At 42.1% G+C, this 20,447-nt stretch overlaps 1 protein-coding gene across 2 annotated transcripts in view; it reads right to left on the bottom strand.

Annotated features, from left to right (window-relative positions):
* Positions 1–20,447, bottom strand: part of WWP2 (WW domain containing E3 ubiquitin protein ligase 2) — a 149,854-nt gene that overhangs the window by 40,518 nt on the left and 88,889 nt on the right. For both annotated transcript variants that reach the window (XM_042919825.1, XM_042919826.1), the window contains exons 7-8: positions 18,708–18,835; positions 6,390–6,600 (exon numbers count right to left, since the gene is read on the bottom strand). In XM_042919825.1, the coding sequence (XP_042775759.1) occupies positions 6,390–6,600; positions 18,708–18,835 (339 nt within the window). The remainder of the gene's footprint in view (positions 1–6,389; positions 6,601–18,707; positions 18,836–20,447) is intronic.

The following is a 20,447-nucleotide window of genomic DNA, read 5'->3' as shown; positions in this document are numbered from 1 at the left end:
GAGATAACAAGCATATCAAAATCAACAAAATGTAGAGGGTGTGTGAAAATTTTTGCGACGTCAGTGTAGGGAAGAATTTTAGACAAGACCCAAATGGTACATGAAGATTAACAAACTTGGCCACTTTAAATTTTGAACTCCTGTACAATGAAAGATAACGTTAAAAAGTGAAAAGACAAGCCACAGACTGGAAGAAAATATCTGCAATGTATGTAATTGAAAAGGAAGGAGTCCCCAGCTTATATTAAGAAACCTTACAGATTAAAGAGAAAAAGACAAACGGTTAAATAGAAGAATGAACAAAAATGTATGAACAGGCAACTCACGAAGAAGGAAATCAAAGAACCAAATAAAAACATGTGAGAAGAGGTTCAATGTCAGTGGTAATCAAGGACATTCAAATTAAAACCACAAAGAGATACACCACTCACAGACATTAAGCTGGCCAAAATGAAAAAAACAAAAAAAATCTCACAATTTTAAGTTTTAGCAGGAATGCTTAGTATGTATGCTCGTGGGATTGTGAGAATCGGTGAGCAATTTGATAGTATCTACTAAAATTGAAGATCTTCAATCCCTACAGTGACATTCCAGGTCCAGCATATGCCTTAAAAGAACAGACACACAGACAAAAAGACATGCACAGAAAAACTTCATTGTAGCGTTGTTTTTAATTGTGAAGAGATAATAATATAAAATATGAAAACATTTATTTATTGTTATATCATTAAATTTACAAATGGAAGATATAAATTACATATAAAATATTCTAAATATGTTTGTTAAAATAATATAGATGTGTAAATATATGTTTACATAAATTTTTATATTTTATATTTATATATCAGATATAGGGTAAGTATAAATAAATGTGAATTATAAATAAAACGCTATCTATTCATACTATAGAATACCTTGTAGCACTTTCAATGAATGTACCAAGTTCCACCTTATCTCTGTATACAGGGAAGGGAATCGGGAAGAGGCTCACAGAGACTTTCTAGCGTATTTGTAATTTCTTCATCAAGAGGTTAAAAAAGGGAAGTCTGTAGTAAATATAGCATAATGCTAAAATGTGATACAGCTGGGTGGTGATAGGTATTTCTTACATTACACTCCATTCTTATCTGCATGCTTAAAGTATTTTATGATAAAAAAATAAATTTTAAAAGCACAAGCTGTAAGACGATCAGATTTTGGTAGGCATGTTTTTATGTGTATGTGTCTGTATATGTGGTCCTGGGCACATTGCTTAAAAGGTCTCCCATTCTGCAAATGAGGATAAAAGCAGCTACCACACAGAGTGTTGTGAAAACTGCCCCAAATAATCCATGGGCAAAACTTAGCAGCCCCTACACACCGTAAACGCCAAACACATGTTAGCTATTACTAATGGTCAGGAAAAAACACACACAGTCTGCAAAGCACCAATGCTTAAATCTGGGTGTTTGTTTGTTATTGTTGTTCTTCTTTCTTCTCCGTTTTCTTTTTCTACTTAGAATCTTTTTTAATTTTAAATGCTACTGAGAATGTGAAATCATTTACCTAGTCATTAACAAACACTTCTCACTCCGTCTCCCTAGAAGCCAGGTCCTGTGCTAGGAGCTGGGGATACAAAGATGGACGTAACGCTCTCTGCTCTTGTGGAACTCTCCAGAAAGTGTAGTAAAAATGGATATTCATAATTACACATGAAGAGATACACATAATAGTGTGAGAACATCTCACGGGCCAGCCTTGGACAACAGAAGAGTCTTCGGAAGTAAGGTTTCCTTCTGAGATGATGAGGAGGAAGCCAGAAGCATGCACTATTCAGCATTACCTAAGCATGTAATAATCCTTGCACAGCCAAGAACTAAACCATATTCAGCAAAAAAGGCACCGAGTCTCCCAGTATAATCCTTTAATCTGGTGCTACTCAAAGCATAGTCCGCGGCCCAAACTGTTACTGTTTAGCAAAAAAAAGTGCAGAAGTTTCCAAGCATTTAGAAACTTTTGTACCAATCTGGCATTGCCACAACATCTAAATTTATGTGATCGGTGGATAAGTAGAGAACAAAAGTATAAGGATTCTTAACGGACTGAAAATAAGAAAATAAAACAAAAAAGGCAGGGGTGGGGGGGACTGGTTCCACACAGTGTAAGAAATACTGTTTTAAAACTCCTTGGGTAAGGATCTTTGGCGAGTGCCAAAAATGAGTTTGGAATGAAATGCAATGGCAGCGGCTGGTTTATAACTTAGCAGAGAAGCTCCAAATTCCAACGTCTCTTAAAGCTCTCTACAAACAAAACGTCCGAGAGCTCTTAGCAGATTATCATCCTTGACGGTGTCTGAAGGAGCACCTGGAGAAAAGGGCCTCTGGGTCTCCATAACCGGGTGTGGAGGCAGGGGAGATGGCAAACCCAAAAGATCTAGAAAACACCCCTCCTCAATTAATTCTACTTTGAGGCAGGAAACAGACAGGCCAGCCAATGACTGCGGGAGAAAAAGGACGGTGTGAAATGGCAGTGCTGAGGTAAGTCGGCAGTCCAAACACAACGGCCTCCCTTATGTAAGAAACCACAGCAGAGTGCAGGCCGCCAGAGGAAAATAATGTGCCTCTGTGCGCGAGGGACTGAGCGAGCTGCAGAGCCCAGGACGCACTTAGAGTTTATCTAAGCCATGTACGCACGCTCTGTTAATGAGCGTTTGGTTCCCAAAGTGGGCTCGGTGCTGATAAAAAACAGATGCAGGGCCAGCTGATCAAAGTGGCCTCACTCCCCACCGCCCACTGCCTGGACCACTATCTCACCATGTCTCCTGAGCCTTCCTGGCACCCCCTTCTTTGATGCACATTTGCAACCTGAAAATGCCACACCCTTCCAGTTGGCTTCTTTCATGCTAATTAAATTTCAAAGCACAGAAAGCTGGAGGGTTTGGACGCAGAGAGAGAGAAATGGGACGAGGGGTGCCCTGTTTGTGGGCTTCCACAGCCCAGCCTCCAGGAGCCTTCAGTCCTTAAAACATGCAGACGTGTGTAACCTCTTCAAGACCAGAGTCGCAACTATCGCAGAAAGGCAACACAGCAACCAGGAAGATGGGCCCTTGGGATCCGCAAGTGAACCTGCTCTATCGCTCAGTTGAGCAGATGAGGTTGGGAAGAGACAGTCGGCTGGATGCCTTGATAAAGCAGAGCTGCGTGGCTCAGAAATGCTTTAGCAAAGAGGACACACGCCCCGCTGTATCTGCCAGTGACAAGGACCCCTAGTGAGCAGGGAAGAGCGTCCCCCACCCTGCGAGAGACATATTTCAACCCAAAGCCAGTCAAACCCAGTGGGTGACAGCCTTCCACTGTTGCCTCTGGGAAGAAAGTGCAATATTCCTGTCACAGTTGCTATTTGAAGCATCAAAGAAGCAGAACACATTCATGCAGGTGGAAGAAAAAAAAAAGATGGCACTTAAATTTATTCATTACAAATACATCTGGGGGGCCTACTTTGTGTCAGGCTCCTGTCACCATGACTTTTATAGCCCACCGGGGCAGAGAGATGCGAAAGAAGCAAATACACTTTGTGAGAAGAGTTACAGTAGGCACGGCAGTTCGACCTTGTCTGCCAGGGATCAAGGAAGGATTCCCAAGGGAAGTGCTGACTGATTAATGGAAAAAACAGTGAGTGTTAGGAAAGAGCGACCTGCACGGTGAAGGGTCCTAAGTCCAGAGAAAGGGAGGTCCATCTGTCAAACCAACCTAAGTTATTAAGGCTGGAGCTTAGAGAGCAAGGCAGAGAGAGTCTTCCATGGAAGGTCGGAGGGGTAGGTGGGGTCATATGGTGTGGGGCTTTTTAGGCCTGATTAAGGATTTGAGAATTTATCCCCAACGACAGTAGGCAGCCATGGTAGCATTCTCGGTGTGAAATGTCATTATTCAGAGGTTGATTTAAAAAGGTTAAAATTACGTTTAAGAAAAAAAAAAGGGGGGGGGGGGCGCCTGGATGGCTCGGTTGGTTGAGCGTCTGACTTCGGCTCAGGTCATGATCTCACGGTCCGTGAGTTCGAGCCCCGCGTCGGGCTCTGCGCTGACCGCTCAGAGCCTGGAGCCTGTTTCAGATTCTGTGTCTCCCTCTCTCTCTGCCCCTCCCCCGTTCATGCTCTGTCTCTCTCTGTCTCAAAAATAAATAAACGTTTAAAAATAAAAATAAATAAAATAAAATAAAATAAAATAAAATAAAATAAAATAAAGTAAAATAAAATAAAATAAGATAGTTAAAATTGGTCTCCTGACTCCTAAAGCCAAGATACCAGGAGTAAAGGAATAACCGCTCTTGTCTGGATCTCCTGAACTTGTAAAGAAGCTGGTGTGGTGACGGTAGGTCTGTGACTTGGAAGGGTCACTGCAGGAGGCATGTCCTCTCCGACTTGCCATCACAGAGCAGTGAACCGGAAACATGCCGTCCTCATGCCACACACCCAGCAGTCCTGGTGGCAATCTCCAATCTCCTGGGCCTGAGACAGCCTGCAAAGTACTGAGCTCCCTGCTGTCTTAGGGGTTGCTGCCTTAGGATGGAAAACTGGGTCTCAATACCCTTCTCCGGACTGTCATACATGTCCCACACAGGGGACCCACACGCGGATCTCATCACATTCTAAATGCTCTAAGAAAAAGAGAGTGTTCAAACTCCACCTCAGAAGAGTGTTCAGCCTCTGGCAAAGGTGGGGGTGGGGAATCGGCTTCCCTGGGCTGCTCCATCTGCCAAACTCAGAATAAAGAGTGTTTTCAGAGCCTGGAGTTTTCCAGCTGCCTGGAAACAGGAAGAGCCCAATCCCGGAGAACAGTAACCCTCACACACACCCTACATAAAGACATGTTGAGCCATTAGCCCTAATTGCCTGTGACTGACACAGGAGTGAAGCCGGCCTTCCAGGCATTTGCTCAGCGAAAAGAAAACAAACAGCTCACAGGGGACACGAGCAGCCATTTTCTCTCCTTTCTGCCAAAATGATTCTGCTCTGTTCCCCCCAAATTACAGCATACAGATTTGAAATTACAAACCAAACAAAGGCCTTTCTAGTATCCTTTACCACATATAAAAGAGAAAATAAATCTCTGTAGGGAAGAGCTGGACACAAGCAATTGGTTATTAATCTTCTCGCAAAATCAAAAACTTCACAAAAACTTTTCAGAGGCACCTCTCAATACCCCAATTCTCTCCAGGTTTGAGTTATTAGAAACTATTTGCAATACTCTTCATTTATTCATCATACTTTATTAGGAAATATGTTAGGTAGTATGCCAAATGCTAAGGATGTGATATGTATGTGGTAAAAATCACATCTGCCTTCAGATTTACGATTTTTGTTTCTAACAAGTGGGTTTTCTAAAGAGGCTTAAGAACACATGGCATACTATACATCAAGCTAGAGACCATGCGTCCTTCCCCTTTCCCTTATGAATTAACTACAAGGGTACAGAGGACCCACCTACATGCCACGACCACCACCACCACCACCACCACCACCAGCCAGACCACAGTGACTGTGGTGATACGGACACTGGTTTGTCAGTACCAAACTGATAAACTAGGATGGATCCTGGGACCACAATAGGACGGGCCCTGACTATGACTGGTAGTTGCTGAGATAAGACTTCATTTCTCAGTTCAGAACCATTCCCTTCCTTTATGGCTCCTTCCCAGCCAATTCAAAAATATTCACCGACTGGAACATCCTCCATTGGGTGAGCACTTCACACATGCCCTTAGCTTCCTGGAGAGCTATGCATGATTGTTAATCCCCCCTTACACAGACGGTAAGCCATTTGAGCAAGGTCACATAGGGTCCAGTGGGGATTTGAAGCCAGATTGATTTGATTCCCAGGTCCATGCTTTAATCTCTATTTGCTACCTAGTCAAACTGGAACTTCCCTTGGTCTTAGTGGGGCCATCTTCTTATCATCCAAGGTCTTTACTGTCTAAACCATAGGATGGCAAGAAAACTAGTAGTCCATGTTAATTACCATCAGCCCCGGCTACAGGAGTAATATACAGTAATATTCAGAGACTAAAGCCCTCTATAGACTGTTAAGATAAAGAGAGAAAAGCTGTTTTCTAAGCAGGATCTAGGCAAACACCCTCCAAAGACTAAGGAAGGCAAAATGAGCTCCTTGTTCCATAAAAGCCACACTCTTTTTTCCAAGTCGTGGTATAAGGTAGCATTGATTCTGCCCCTGATGATTTAGATTCTTTTTAAGATTTATGGAGAACGAGCAGGTCTTCTACACCTCCCTCGCTCCTATGCATGGCAGCGTCCCCAGAGACCACGAGCCACGAGGTAATAAATAACCACGTTGTTTCTGTCCTAGCGAAGGAGCCTCAGATTTGAGTGGGGGTAGCACTGCTGGAAGGCTACTCACCCAGCAGGCAGAGCATCAAGGGCCTGAGCAGACGCTGGGAGCTGCTGTGTGCCTGAAGTGCTGGGCTCCTCGCCTTCCGCCGGTGTGGCTGGAACAGGGAGAGACACTGCGGTGGGGTTCGGGGTCACACTCGACACCGCAGCAGGCGAGGGTGCCACACCAACAACAGAGGACTCTTCAGGATCAGTGGCTGCAGCGGGTTCATCATTCACTGGAAGTACAGAAATCCTATTCAAGAGATCGACTCAGACTTGTGTTCACGTTTACTAGATTTTTCACTTAAAGTGGTAACATAGTACCTTATAATTTTACCATGCATGTATCTGGTGACAGCAAAAAGTTCTACAAAACATAACTTTGGAAATGAGAGCAAGTCAGTAATGGCCTGTCCCCACTTCCTCCCCACCCCCACCAAAAAAAATCGGGAGAGGGATCTGAAATAAATATATTAAGTGTTACCTCTTTTTTATACTTTCATTGAATTTTTCTAACATATTATGATCACATATTGCAATAAAAGAGTAGCAGGAAGGAGGGTAACAGGGAGGTGTGTTGGTGCTAAATGAAGCAAGCCAATGCCACGTTTATAGGGTCATATTCCTCTCTTTAAACTTGTCATTTGTCTGCTGGGTACAAATGGTAACTTCCTTCAAAAAGCTCTCTCTACTCGCAGAGGCCAAAATTTCCAACAATGTGTTTGTTCTTTCAAAGACTCATGCTCAAAGTACGGAACAAAGATGAATACTGCAGATGAAAAAGATGGGCTCTAAAGATAAAGGACTTGTCTTCAAGGTAACAATAGACAAAGAGACAGAAGTCAAATAAGCCTGTTCCGAGTCTCCTTATTTCTCCATTTCTTTATTTCTTTGATGACCACTCATGTTCACAAGGACTCTAAGACACTGCAATGTCCTCCCACTCCAAAAGGGATCAAAGTTTCCGAAGAATTCTGCGAAAGTAGATAAGCCATAGGCAGAGAATTTTCTATATGTGATTGCACATATGCACATTTATACTAGAATTTTGTAGGAAAACCTCTTAGGTGTGATTTCAGCTCATCTGCCTAATTCAGAAATTCTTTTTGCGGTTTCAAATGCAACAAACATACTATCTAGATTCTTCTTACACACTTCGTCTGACAGGAGCTTGCTACAGACCCATTCCATTGTTGAACAGAGGTACCCGCCGGCAGGTTTTCCTCATGTTAAGTAAGTGGATTCCATTAACTGATCTTAGCCCCAGCCCCACGCAATGCAGACTAAGTACCCGGCCACCCCCTTTCTCATCCACCTTCTCCAGTTAGAAGGCCTGCTCTTGCTTTAATGCTTCTAGGCCCTTCCCTTCTTATCACCAGGCTGCTTTCTTCTAGGTATCTTCTTCTACTGCCTCTCCTCAATAATGACAGCAGGAACGGAACAAAATAAATCAGATCCCATCAGACCAGCGCACTCAGCTTTCCAATAGAAGTGGTATTAGTTAACTTGTACAGAACCCCTGTGTATGCCAGGCAAAGTGCAAAGCATTTTGGATTCTCTCATGTCAGCCTCACATACAACCGTACACATTCGGTACAATTAATATCCCCAGTTTACAGTTGTGGCAACTGAGGCTCAAAGAGGTTAAATAACCTGCTGAGGTTGACGGGCACCTAATTCACACCCTGACTGCCTGCTTCCAGAGCCTGAACTACTCATTTACCATGCTCTGCTTCTCCCTCTTGGCACATCCTCTAAAGCAAGCCAAGATTGTAACAACTCTGAAGCAACCATATAACCCTCTTGGCTAACCTGAGACTGGTAACCAGCTGAAACCAAATTTCTTCACAGGCTGTGATGCCGCTTGATCTTAAGAAATGGAAAAGAGGGGCACCTGGGTGGCGCAGTCGGTTAAGCGGCCGACTTAAGCTCAGGTCACGATCTCGCGGTCCGTGAGTTCGAGCCCCGCGTCGGGCTCTGGGCTGATGGCTCGGAGCCTGGAGCCTGTTTCCGATTCTGTGTCTCCCTCTCTCTCTGCCCCTCCCCCGTTCATGCTCTGTCTCTCTCTGTCCCAAAAACAAATAAAAAACGTTGAAGAAAAAAAAAAAAGAAATGGAAAAGAGCCTAGGGACTACCTGTGATCAACCCATTTGCTTTCTCCCCAGTGTATGAAATACTGTCTGGCAACATCAGCTAAATTAGTTGTTTAATAAATGGCTCCATCTCATGCAACTGGTGTTTCCCCAACACAAATGCGAGACTTCATACTTCTATTTCCTATTCTATCTCAGCCAAATTAGTAAAACACAGCAGATGACAATTCTCTTCATGCAAATCTATAAATTTTACTCAATTCCAATACAAAAAAAAAAAATCACATTTTTGAGAACTAAATAAATTCACTCTAAAAGTTATAAGAAAAACTAGGGGCTCCTGAGTGGCTCAGCTGGTTAAGCTTCGGCTCAGGTCATGATCTCGCAGTTTGCGGGTTTGAGCCCCACATCAGGCTCTGTGCTGACAGCTCAGAGCCTGGAGCCTGCTTCGGATTCTGTGTCTCCCCCTCTCTGTGTCCCTCCCAGCTCACACTCGGTTTCTCTCTCTCTCTCAAAATTAACATTAAAAAAAATTTTTTTTTTTAATTTTAAAAGTTTTAAGAAAAACTAAATGCAGAAGAACAGCCACCAAAATTCTAAAGAAGAGTGTTGTGGAGGGACGGGTAATTCTCTAAAGTATTAACACACCATCAGGCCACAACAATTAAAACAATGTGGTACTGACACACAAATAAGCAGATGGTGATGAAATTAATAAGGAACTCCAGAAACAGAATTAAATACACGTAAGAATTTAGTACATGACAAAGGTGGCATTTTAAATGACTGCAGTAAAGAGATTATTCAATAAATATTGCTGTGATGACTGGGTAATATACTGGGGGAAAAAATGAGTTTTATCCCTGCCTTACTCGTTACATGAAAATGAATTCCACATGAATCCAAAATTTTGACATAAGAAATGAAACTCAAGAGGAAGTAAACAGAGGAGGTTACTTTTATCTCAAAGTGTAAAAGACTTTTTGAAGTATAACACAAAATCGAGAAGACATAAAAGATGGATGAATTCAACTACATTAAAGTTTTTTTTAATTTAAGTGGCAAAAAAAAAAAATCACAAGCAAAATCAAAATCAAAGAAAAACCAGTTGGGGAAAATTATTACCAACCCATATTACAGACTAATGGCTAATTTCTTTGATATGAAAAGAACCTCTACAAATCAATTAGAAAAAGACCAAAAACATGCACAGACACTTCAGAGTAGAGGAAATACAAATTACCTCTAAATGTATTAAAAGATGCTCAATTTCAATTATGAGATGAGAAATGTAATTGAAGACTATGATGAAATACCATTGTTTAACCTATCAGATTGGTAAGAACAAAAATAGTTAATCGCACGCTCATAAGGGTGTAGGAAGAACTGGCATTTTCACCTATCACTGGTAGGAGTAGAAATTATTAGAACATCTCTGGAGAACAGCTGGCAATATTAAAAAATTTAATTTTTTTATTATTTAATTTTGAGAGAGAGAAAGATGCGGGGCGGGGCGGGGGGCGGGGGGGGGGGGGGGGGGGTGGGCAGGCAGAGAGAAAGAGAGACACAGAATCGGAAGCAGGCTCCAGGCCCTGAGTTGCCAGCACAGAGCCCAACGCGGGGCTCAAACTCAGGAATGGTGAGATCATGAGCTGAGCCAAAGTCAGGCGCTTAACCAACTGAGCCACTCAGGCACTCCATCGATAATGAGAAATTTAAATGCATTCATAGGGAGGTGGGTGGGGGGGAGTGGGGATGGGTGTGGAGAACAGAGGTGGGGGAGGCCTGTAGATGAAATTAAAACAGCCATGAGCCAATAATATTTAAAGACCGGGGTTAGATTCATTATAATATTATTTTTACTTTTATGAACTCAATGTTTGTGACACAGATGGACTTTGCATACCTCCATCAGGAGGCACAGAACATCTGGTTATCACCCTTTGGCAATGCCAGCAGCCGCTGGGGATTATTACCTAAACGTAAATTGGCTGTGGACTGCAAAACAGTTATATTCTAATTCTATCATTGCCTGTAAGAGAAACTGTCCCTCATCAACTCTTTGGCTACCTTGAGGTTCAGTTTGTAAAGAAAAGGCAGGAGAAATGCTTGAGTCTTTCCTTTTACTCACTGGTCTCCAAAAATGAACAGTGAAATTCTGTTCTGTGTAAAGATCATTCATGATGAGCTCTTGGATTTAAACATATTTAAAATAGTCAAATCCACGGTGATTACTGTTTTTTTATGAGACTAAAATTGTCCCCATCTCTGGCTGGGTTTAGCAGAGAAGGAAAGAGGCAAAGCTCTTCAAGTTTGCTTCAGATTCTATGCAAACATTTCTAAGATAATTATTAAATGCGAAGGTGCAGAACAGCATATATATTGTGCTACCGTGTATGTGTGTGTGTGTGTGTGTTTTCAAAGAATATGTGTGCATATGCTTATACAGTCAAAGAATAGCTTTGAAAGAATCATAAGGAACACAACAGTGACTGCCTCCGGGGAGGAAACTGGAGGCTACAGGACTGGAACAGGAAGGACCCTTTACACTGTTTGAGCTACTTATACTTTTAAAATTTTCAGAATGTACATGTACTACCTGTTAAAAATAATTATTATCAAACTGTTGACCAGGAAAAGAACAAAAGCAGAGGCCCATTTTCCATGCCAATGGAAAAGACCCTCCAATCTAGTTAGAAGGGTTCCCACCAGGGTGCCTGGGTGGCTCAATGAGTTAAGCAGTTAAGCGCTGACTCTTGATTTCCACTCGGGGCATGATCTCACGGCTCATGGGATCACCATCCGACTCTGAGCTAAAGCCTGCTTGGGATTCTCTCTTTCCTTTTTTCTTGGGTTCTCTCTCTCTCTCAAAATAAATAAATAAATTAAAAAAAAAAAAAAAGAAATCCATTTCAAAAAAAAAGGGGGGGTTCCCACCAGGATTGTATCTGTCCACAGACCCACCCGAGAGCCTGGGATCCACCACAGTAGCTCATCTGTTTTGAAGCTTTGTGCTATGCTTTGATTTGGAAATAGAGTATGACAGCCAGGTATCCCCGAGCTGACAACTTTGTGTCCATGCTTATACTCTTCTGTTCTCAAAAAGTGTATGTGTGTGTACACATATACACACATTCTTAGAACGTGAGAGCTTGAAAGAACCTCAGAAATAAATCCACCCATCACAGCTTATATCCAGAAGACACTGAAGTTCAGACAATTAACAATGAAGTCACTGGCCTACAGTCACAATGATAAACCAGTGAGAGTCCCCTAATGAAGCCATGAAGTGGCTTCAATTAGAGGAAAAAAACTGGACTGAGAAAGACAAGAAGTTAAAATTTAGTCATGCCTTACAGAATTGCTGTATTTTATAGTTTAGCTCTATTCAAACTATATTGTCAATGTTCTCTATTAATCCTAATGATGTGATATACACAACTTACCTCCCCTCAAAGACTACATCCTTCTTGAGAACAAGGGAAAATTTGTTTCCTTCATTTTTCACTACTTCCACTCTCTGTCTCCTATGACCTTGCCTACACCCCCTTGCTCATTTCAGCCCCTCTCTCCACTACTTAGACGAGACTGATCCCCTTTGTGGATCCCACAACACCTGTGGTCCCAGCTACTCAAACACACAGCCCCTGTGACATCTGCTGTGCTGGTACTTAGGAAACAGTGTCTTGAGCTTCTTTTTTTAAAAGAGATTATAAGGCAGAAACCTTATTTTATAATTCTTTACACCATCCATGGTGCTTACCAAAATGGCATTTGACAAATATTTGTTCACTAAATACTTGCTGGACTAAATCTAATAATCTAGGGAAAGAAATCTGAAATAAAACCACCTGATATTTATGTAACACTATCAATTGCAAAGCAGTTTCTTTCCTTTTCATTTTTATTTTGGAATAATTTTAGACTTCTAGAAAAGTTGCAAAGAGAAGGGAAGCAAAAATAATATAAAAACAGGGAGACTCTTAAATACGGAGAACAAACTGAGGGTTGCTGGAGGGGTTGTGGGAGGGGGAGGGGCTAAATGGGTAAGGGGCATTAAGGAAGACACTTGTTGGGATAAGCACTGGGTGTTATACACAAGGGATCAATCACTGGACTCTACTCCTGAAATTATTGTTGCACTATGTGCTAACCAACTTGGATGTAAATTAAAAAATAAATTAAAAAAAAAATAGAATATCTAAGTTTTCAAAAAACAAAAGTTGGAAAGATAGTACAAAGATAGCAATATTAGGGGAAACTGAGTCAAGGGCATATTATATAAGCATAGCACATTTGTGAAAGCTAAAAAATGAACACTAATGTATTACTATTAAACTTAAGACTTTATTTGGATTCGCCAGCTTCTCCACTAAGGTCCTTTTTATGTTACAAGAACCAATCCAGGATCCTGCAGTGTCTTTAGCAAATTTTTTTTCATTAGCCCATTTATCTGCCCAATAGCTCTGTGAGGAAGATGCTATTCCCATCGTATTTAAGACAAAACCGAAGCTCACAGAGGTTCCACCCAGACAGCGCCACGCAGGTAGCAAACAGCAAAACCAGTATTCAAATCCAGAATACCATTAAGTAAAAACAACGGAGGGACAGGAGGAGAAGTGAAGATTGCTTTGACGGCTTTCCTGTACCAAGACGACAGGGTAAATGGGGCAAGTAGGTAAAATGGCAGTTGAATGGCCTCTGGTTTCCACAACAAGGAGTATTTCACAAGGTTCCCTCTGTGATGTTGGTTAAACACTCTAACTTTATGAATCAGATATTCATTCAGGGCTGAGACATACTTGTCACAGTTAGCCAAAAAAAGATCAGGATTTGTAAATTCTTGTTCTTAATCCCGGACATGCTGCCAGCTCACTGTGTGTTCCAAGATCTTCAGGTGTGTGCAGAGTAGTGTGGGGTTCTTGGTATACAAAGCCCCCACATCCGGGCATGGCGAAGGCAACTGCCAACAATGGAAACTTTTTAAACTGAAGATCAGCTCGTAATATACAATGCACAGTAAAGCAGTCACTATCTCTTGTCCATGAAACACAAGCAATGTATTTCCAAGGCAATGGACTACTCAGTTCTTCCTAAGAGCAACCAAGGGGCGCCTGGGTGGTGCAGTCAGTTGAGTGTCTGACTTTGGTTCAAGTCATGATCTCATGGTTAGTGAGTTCAAGCCTCGCATTGGGCTCTGTGCTGACAGCTCAGAGCCTGGAGCCTGCTTCAGACTCTGTGTCTCCTTCTCTCTTTGCCTCTCCCCTACTTGCACTCTGTGTCTTTCTCTCAAACATTAAATAAACATTAAAAAAATAAAATAAAAAAAGAGCACCCAAACTAGAAAAACCTTTCATAATTAGCATGACACAGGGTGGGTGAGGCTTATAGAAAGAAAAACTAAATTAGATAGAAAAAAAGAAGAAAAATTAGGTGAAAAACAAGAAGAGAAACTTGTAAATGGACAAAGCCATACCATGTTACCTGATGGGAAAATTTAGTCCTTTCCTGGCTAATTCACCCAATTTCCATTTACATCCCACCACGCTTCTAAAGACTCAAAGTCTGAAATTTGTTTTGAAAATGTATAAACTACCAAAGAATATCATGGAGAAACAGTTATAAGGCAGGACTAGCCCTTTGAGACATTAGAAAAACATGGCGCACCTGGGTGGCTCGGTCGGTTAAGCTCTGACTTCGGCTCAGGTCATGATCTCACCGTGATCTCACGGTTCATGAGCTGGAGTCCCACTTCAGGTGAACATAAGCCCTGCTTCAGGTAGAACACGAGCCCCACTTTGGGTGAGCCCCGCTGTGCGTTCTCTCTTTCTCTGCCCCTTGTTCACTTGTGTGCTCGCGCGCACGCTCGTGCTCTCTCTCTCTCTCAAAAAAAAAAAATGTTCAGGCATAATTATTTTTAAATTTTCTATCTCCTTTTCTATAAAAGCCACAGAAAATGAGAGAAAAATGTAAAACCACACATGGGGGTAAACGTACAATCATAAATGTAACAGATAAAACGTATACCTAAGTACTTCATATATATTGAGATGGCTATTAAAAAAAAAATCAGGAAACAAGTGTTGGCAAGGATATGGAAAAACTGGAACACTCATTCATTGCTAGAGGAAATGTAAAATGGTGCATCTGCCATGAAAATAGTTTGAGGAATGCTCAAAAAGATACACAGAATTATCATACATAAAACCCATCAACTCTACTCCTAGGTTTATGGCCAAAAGAATTGAAAGCCGGGATTCAAACAGATACATGTACACCCCTATTCACAACAGCATTATTCAATATTATTCAAACTAGCCAAAGGGTAGGCACAATTGTATGTCCATCAACAGCTGAATGGATACATAAAATGTAACATTCACATACAGTGGAATGTTATTCAGCCTTAAAAAGGAATGAGATTCTGATATATGGCTACAACATGGATGAATCTGGAAAACATGACAAGTGAAATAAGCCAGAGACAAAAGGAAAAATTGTTCCACTTCTATGAGGTACCTAGAACAAATAAACTGTTAAAGAGAGTAGAAGAGAGGTTACCAAGGACTGGTGTTGGAGGGCAGATGGAAAGGAAAAAAATACTGTTTAAAGGGTACAAAGTTTCAGGGGCTCTTGGGTGGTTTGGCCTAGTAAGGAGCCAATCCTTGATTTCGTCTCAGGTCATGATCACATGGTTCATGAGGATCAAGCCCACACAGCTTGGGATTCTCTCTCTCCTTTTCTCTCTGCCCCTCCCCCACACTCTCGTGTTCTCTCTCTCTCTCTCTCTCAAAATAAATAAATAAATAAGCTACAGATGGATGGATGGATGGATGGATGGATGGATAGATAGATAGATGGTACAGAGTTTCAGTTTGGGAAGATGAAAAAGTTCTAGAAGTGCAGAGAGGTGGTGACAGTTGCACAACAGTGAGAATGTAATTAATGCCACTAAATTACATACTTCAAATGTTTAATGCCTATGTATATTCTGCCACAATTTAAAAAAAAAAAGCAATCTCTAACATATAAATCTCTAAAATAAACTTCCAAATATCAAGAAAAAAAATCAAATTCTATGAAAAAAATCACACAAGAGGAAAGAAACGGTGGAGCAACGAAGAACTGAAAACATGCAATTAGGTTCCACAATGAAGCGACACTTAAGAGCTACTGGCAAAATGATAAACCAGTATTTATAAGGTTTCAGGAAAAAAATAAACCTCATATACCATCTAATGGAAAATTCATACTGCTTTGGAATATATGATTGCTTCAATCCCTTTGGAAGGCAATCTGGTAACATACATCTGATCTCATTTCTAAACATTGGTATCCTCTGACTCAAGAACTTTATTCAGGAAGAAACAAAGCTGTGTGCAAAGACATTTGCATTAGGATTTTGTTTTACAACAGAGAAATACATAAGAATTGAAGAATGGGTAAATGAATATTAACTATGAAGTAGTATGAGGCCATTAAAAAAAAAAATAAACAAGACAACAGATACATAGAAGCGTGTATAAAAAATAAGAGACTAAAAAAATCCCACATACCCATGCTACATAACTACAATTGTATGAAATTATTCATCAAGACAAAAGCTAACTTTGAGGTCTTAGGCACTCTATATGCTTTATATAATTTATTCCTTATAACAACTTTCTGAGATATAGACTCTTGTCCTAATTTTATTGATGAGAAAACTAAGGCCCACCACTGAGCGCGGCCAGCGTGACTCCAGACTTCATGTGCATGGAAATCACATTTAAGAGACGAGTAAGAGATGTAATTTTCTTGGTAAAGTTTTCAATAAAAGTCACAAAGTCACTCATGGCACACAAGCCTCAATGAAGTGCTATATACCACTCGTCTACTTCTCAAATGCACCACTTCCAAACCTTGGTAATATTAGGTTTATACAGACGGGCTGCCATTCACTTTCATTTTATAAAAATGGATACTTTACAGTTGTGACAACATGAAAAAAAACACCTGGAACTCGGTTCTGTTTTTGCCCCAAATGTCTTTTTCATGCATAACTGCAGAGCACAGCCAGAAAGGCTTGCTAAATCAATCTTGTGTGTCTGTGGAAATATTTCCTGGAGGCACAGCTCGCTGCCACCACCATTTTGGAACTGGTCCTCACAGCTCTAAGAGCAGAGTATTGAAGGATGAAGATGTCCTCATTCACGGCCGCAAACTCCCTTCTTGTCTTGTGCTGCCAAAGAGTGGGCTTCCGTCTGCTCCCCGAAGGGAAGGTAAGATCTTTCTGCACCCCTTGGGTAGACGTGAAAGAGCCTACAAAGTCCAGACTGGCTGTGAGGCAAAGGTGAAGCGTCATCACAGCAGAAAGGAGAGAGACGAGACGGAGGCCAAGGCCTTAGTATTTTAACAGGCAGAAATCCCCAAAACGCAACAACCGTCCCTCACAGACGGGTTCTGGGAACAGTCTAGGCATTCAGATACACCACCATAAAACATGCCCAAGGCAGCTTTGGCTTTCTGAGGACACGGCTGGCACCTGCCTCGTCTGCTGAAACATAATGTTCCTGGAGATAAGGATAACACACAAAGGTACCTAAAAATAAACATAGGGGAAACACAGATCTCTTCTGGTATCCAAGGAAAGTGACTCAAAGACCATCACCATATAAAGTCAATTTACCAATAGTTTTTTGTAAGAAAAGCAGAGATGACTGAAGGAAACCAGTGTCAAGGAATATAGACCCCTGAGAAACGAAGGGGTTGGTAGCCTGGCCACAGCCTCCAGGAAACAAGTGGTTCTGAAGAAACCAGTTCCCCTTCCCCATTTGTAAGGGCTGGCCCTCCTCCACAAGCGACTTCTTTCTCTAAGGGAAGCATGTTTACTGGTGTTCACGGAGCCGCATCAGGTGTTCTCTAACACAGTCCAGAGCCACCACCTGGCCACCCTCTTCACACAGACTGGAGGCCAGGCCCCCGCCCCACCGCCCGCCGTGGCTGCGATGACTGGATGTTCCAGCGCTTGGATATGGTGGCTGGCACAGGGACACCGGGAGGATGAGATGGTCGTCGCCTGTACTCCCCACCTCCAGCTCATCCTTATCCTTAAGGCTCAGGGTGAGCCAGCTAACTCGATTTCTTCAAGCAGGTCCCAAACTCCAAGGAGTAAGCCAGGCCACCACAGATACACTGAAACAAGCACAGGCCACTGCATCCTGCAGCCTGGTGCACATAATGGTATAACTAAACACCATAAACTATCAGACGGGCTCTGCAGCTCGCATCTATAGGAAAGTCACTAGAAAGTAACGCTAACCGATTTGTGCTACTCAGTATGCTGGTCTCGCAAAGAGGAGTAACAATACCACGGGAATGCTACGTGAACAGGCTTGCTGCTCCAGATCTCTGCTCTCTGGGCCACACCTCTGCTATCACAAGCATCTACAAAATTCGATGTCACATGCTGATTTAAACACCGACATTTCTACAGTTTATTGAAGCAAACACCCAAGTCCATTCCCAACTGCTTCAAATTAAAACAAATGAGCAAACGATCGGCCATACTAAAGCTTTGACGATTTTCAAGACATTTAGAAAAATGGACTTCTTTTTCCTTTCTAATTCGACACCGTCCTGATGAGACAGAAGGAAAGCATGACAAAAAATGATTTGTTTTGAAATAGGTCCTTCCCTTCCCACTTACAGAGAAGCAGAATCAAGGGCAGGAAAGTTTTCTGTGGACACAGAAGGGGCACCTATTCTCAAATGGGACAAATACTCTCACAGCCACAGAACGTGCCCTCCCCACCCCAATCCCATGGCACCTGGCTCTGCCCCTAGTCAGCATCCCAACCGATCCAACGGTGCCGCCATCTTCTCAAACCCAGCTCGGAGCAACAATACTTAGTCTTCTTTCTCCCTAGTCTGAGCATTTCCTTAAATTAAGGAAATAAAAAATGTATCATCTAGAAATAAGATACCCCTTGCCCCCAATACTGATAAGAAATGAATTTTAAAAATCAGTACTCTTTATTTTTGTGCAAAGTAATATTTTAGAAGAGTGTATGGAGTCATATGGAGAATAACCTTGGCCAGAGACAAAAGAAGATGGGCCAATGGAAAAGGTGATGGGTTCAAGTTCATTTCAGTATTGGAGTCTTCTCTCGCCCACCCTACATCCTGACACAGCAGAGTCCTGGCTCCATGTGAGCACAAGTTAGAAGCCGCTGCTTTCATTCAGGCTGGTATTTTGTGTTGTCACTCACCTGTGCCATTGGCCAAGCCATTGTGGGTTGGGTTCTTGACGGGCTGGCGGTGCCGGTTGCTAGTACCGGGGCTTTGCTCGCCGGTTGCTGTGGTTGTTCTGGCTGAACCACCTGAATGTCTGTGCGTCCTGGAAATTCAAAGTATAAAGCAGACAGACATAAGTCACTGTGAAAAAGACAGCAGTATGTCCCATCTAAGTCACCGCATTCCCTCTCTCACTATTTATTGGAAATAAGACCTTTAATAGCCCCTCTGGTCTTTGACTCAACAGAAGCTGGCTCCAAACAGAGAGACCCAGGTAAGGTTCCTTCTTGGTAATAACCCAGAAGGCAACTTTGGGTAAACTTTTCCACTTGAAGTAAACAAATCCAGAGTGAATTGCCCCCACATCTGAAATAACTGGCAAAATATCCTGTGACCATCACATTATTTTTATTGGGCTCAAATGTAAGAAATAAACAAGAATCACTGGACAGGCTACAGATGACATATTTCTCCCATTAGGCAAAAAGAGCCCAAAACTTATCCAAATCCATTTTCTCTATAGCTAGAAACATCCTGCCCTTGGGAAAGGAAGTCAAGAGGCACCAGACAGCCTCAGCCAATGCACAGGTTGACATGTTTTATGTAGAAAAGATGACTCCGTGGTCCATCCCAACAAATGAGGAACAATGCATAAAGGGATCTGTATCACAAGGAAAACGGTGGGATCCAGGAGCAGAGAATCTATCTGACAACTTCAGAACAACAGATAGTAGGCAGTATGTATTCTCACGATCCTGCTGTAGCCTGACTTTGTTCACTAGTGAAAATATCTAAGCCTCCCTGCCCTTCAGTCCAGCTGTTTTGTCAAAGGAGACTATTCTACTACTTAGTCATTATCTACTAGTTTTCAGCAGTGAGAGCATTTAAATATTATCCATTGAAGAAAGACCAATCTACCCCATGTGACATGGGGCAGTGAGGTTACTATCAACAATGAAAGGAATAATTACTCTACAAGTATATAATACGTGCTGAGCCTGAACATCATGTAACAGATATCCATGATGCACTGTGCACTTCACGTATTTTATCTCATTTAACAGGACAACCCTGGAAGGAGCTTACTATTATTATGCCTATTTTACAGATAAGAAAAAAGACAGAGAAAGTAAGCAATGGAGCAAGACTCAAATCCAAGCAGTCTAAGGTCAAGAGCCCATGCTCTTTGGTTGGAGGCTGGGGGTGGGAAGCCTGGACTTGAACTGAATCCCTCCCAGGCTATTCTTTCACGGGTCACTGGGCCAATAGAAAGCTAAAGAGCTCTAACGGAAAGGTCCCCTGCTGGGCTGGAAGGCTCCATACCTACCACAACACCTCTGCTGGTGAGACCCCCTCAATCAGCGTGTTGGAACAAGCCTGCAGCACAACAAACCTGTAGGTTCTCAGGGAGGGGGGGTGGGGGGAACAGGTGCCCCCACCAACCACCTACTCTAGCACAAGAAACAGACTTTTTCCAATAAGCCAAAATATCAATAGTGATTAAAAAATATGTTTTAATAGTGATTATCTTTGTTGTGAACACGAATTCCCTTAGCTTTTCCTTTTATGCTTTTCTAGTTTTCTTCATTGAGTTTGTACACCTTTGAGTAAGGAAAAAAGTCTTTTCTTGGACCAAAACTAGAAGCAAGGAAGGAAGGAAGGAAGGAAGGAAGGAAGGATAGAAGGGAGGAAGGAAGGAAAGAAGAAAGCTAGCA

The sequence above is a fragment of the Panthera leo genome, chromosome E2 (genome assembly GCF_018350215.1).
Source record: "Panthera leo isolate Ple1 chromosome E2, P.leo_Ple1_pat1.1, whole genome shotgun sequence".
Taxonomy (NCBI): Eukaryota; Metazoa; Chordata; class Mammalia; order Carnivora; family Felidae; genus Panthera; species Panthera leo.
This window is presented reverse-complemented; position numbering and strand designations above follow the sequence as displayed.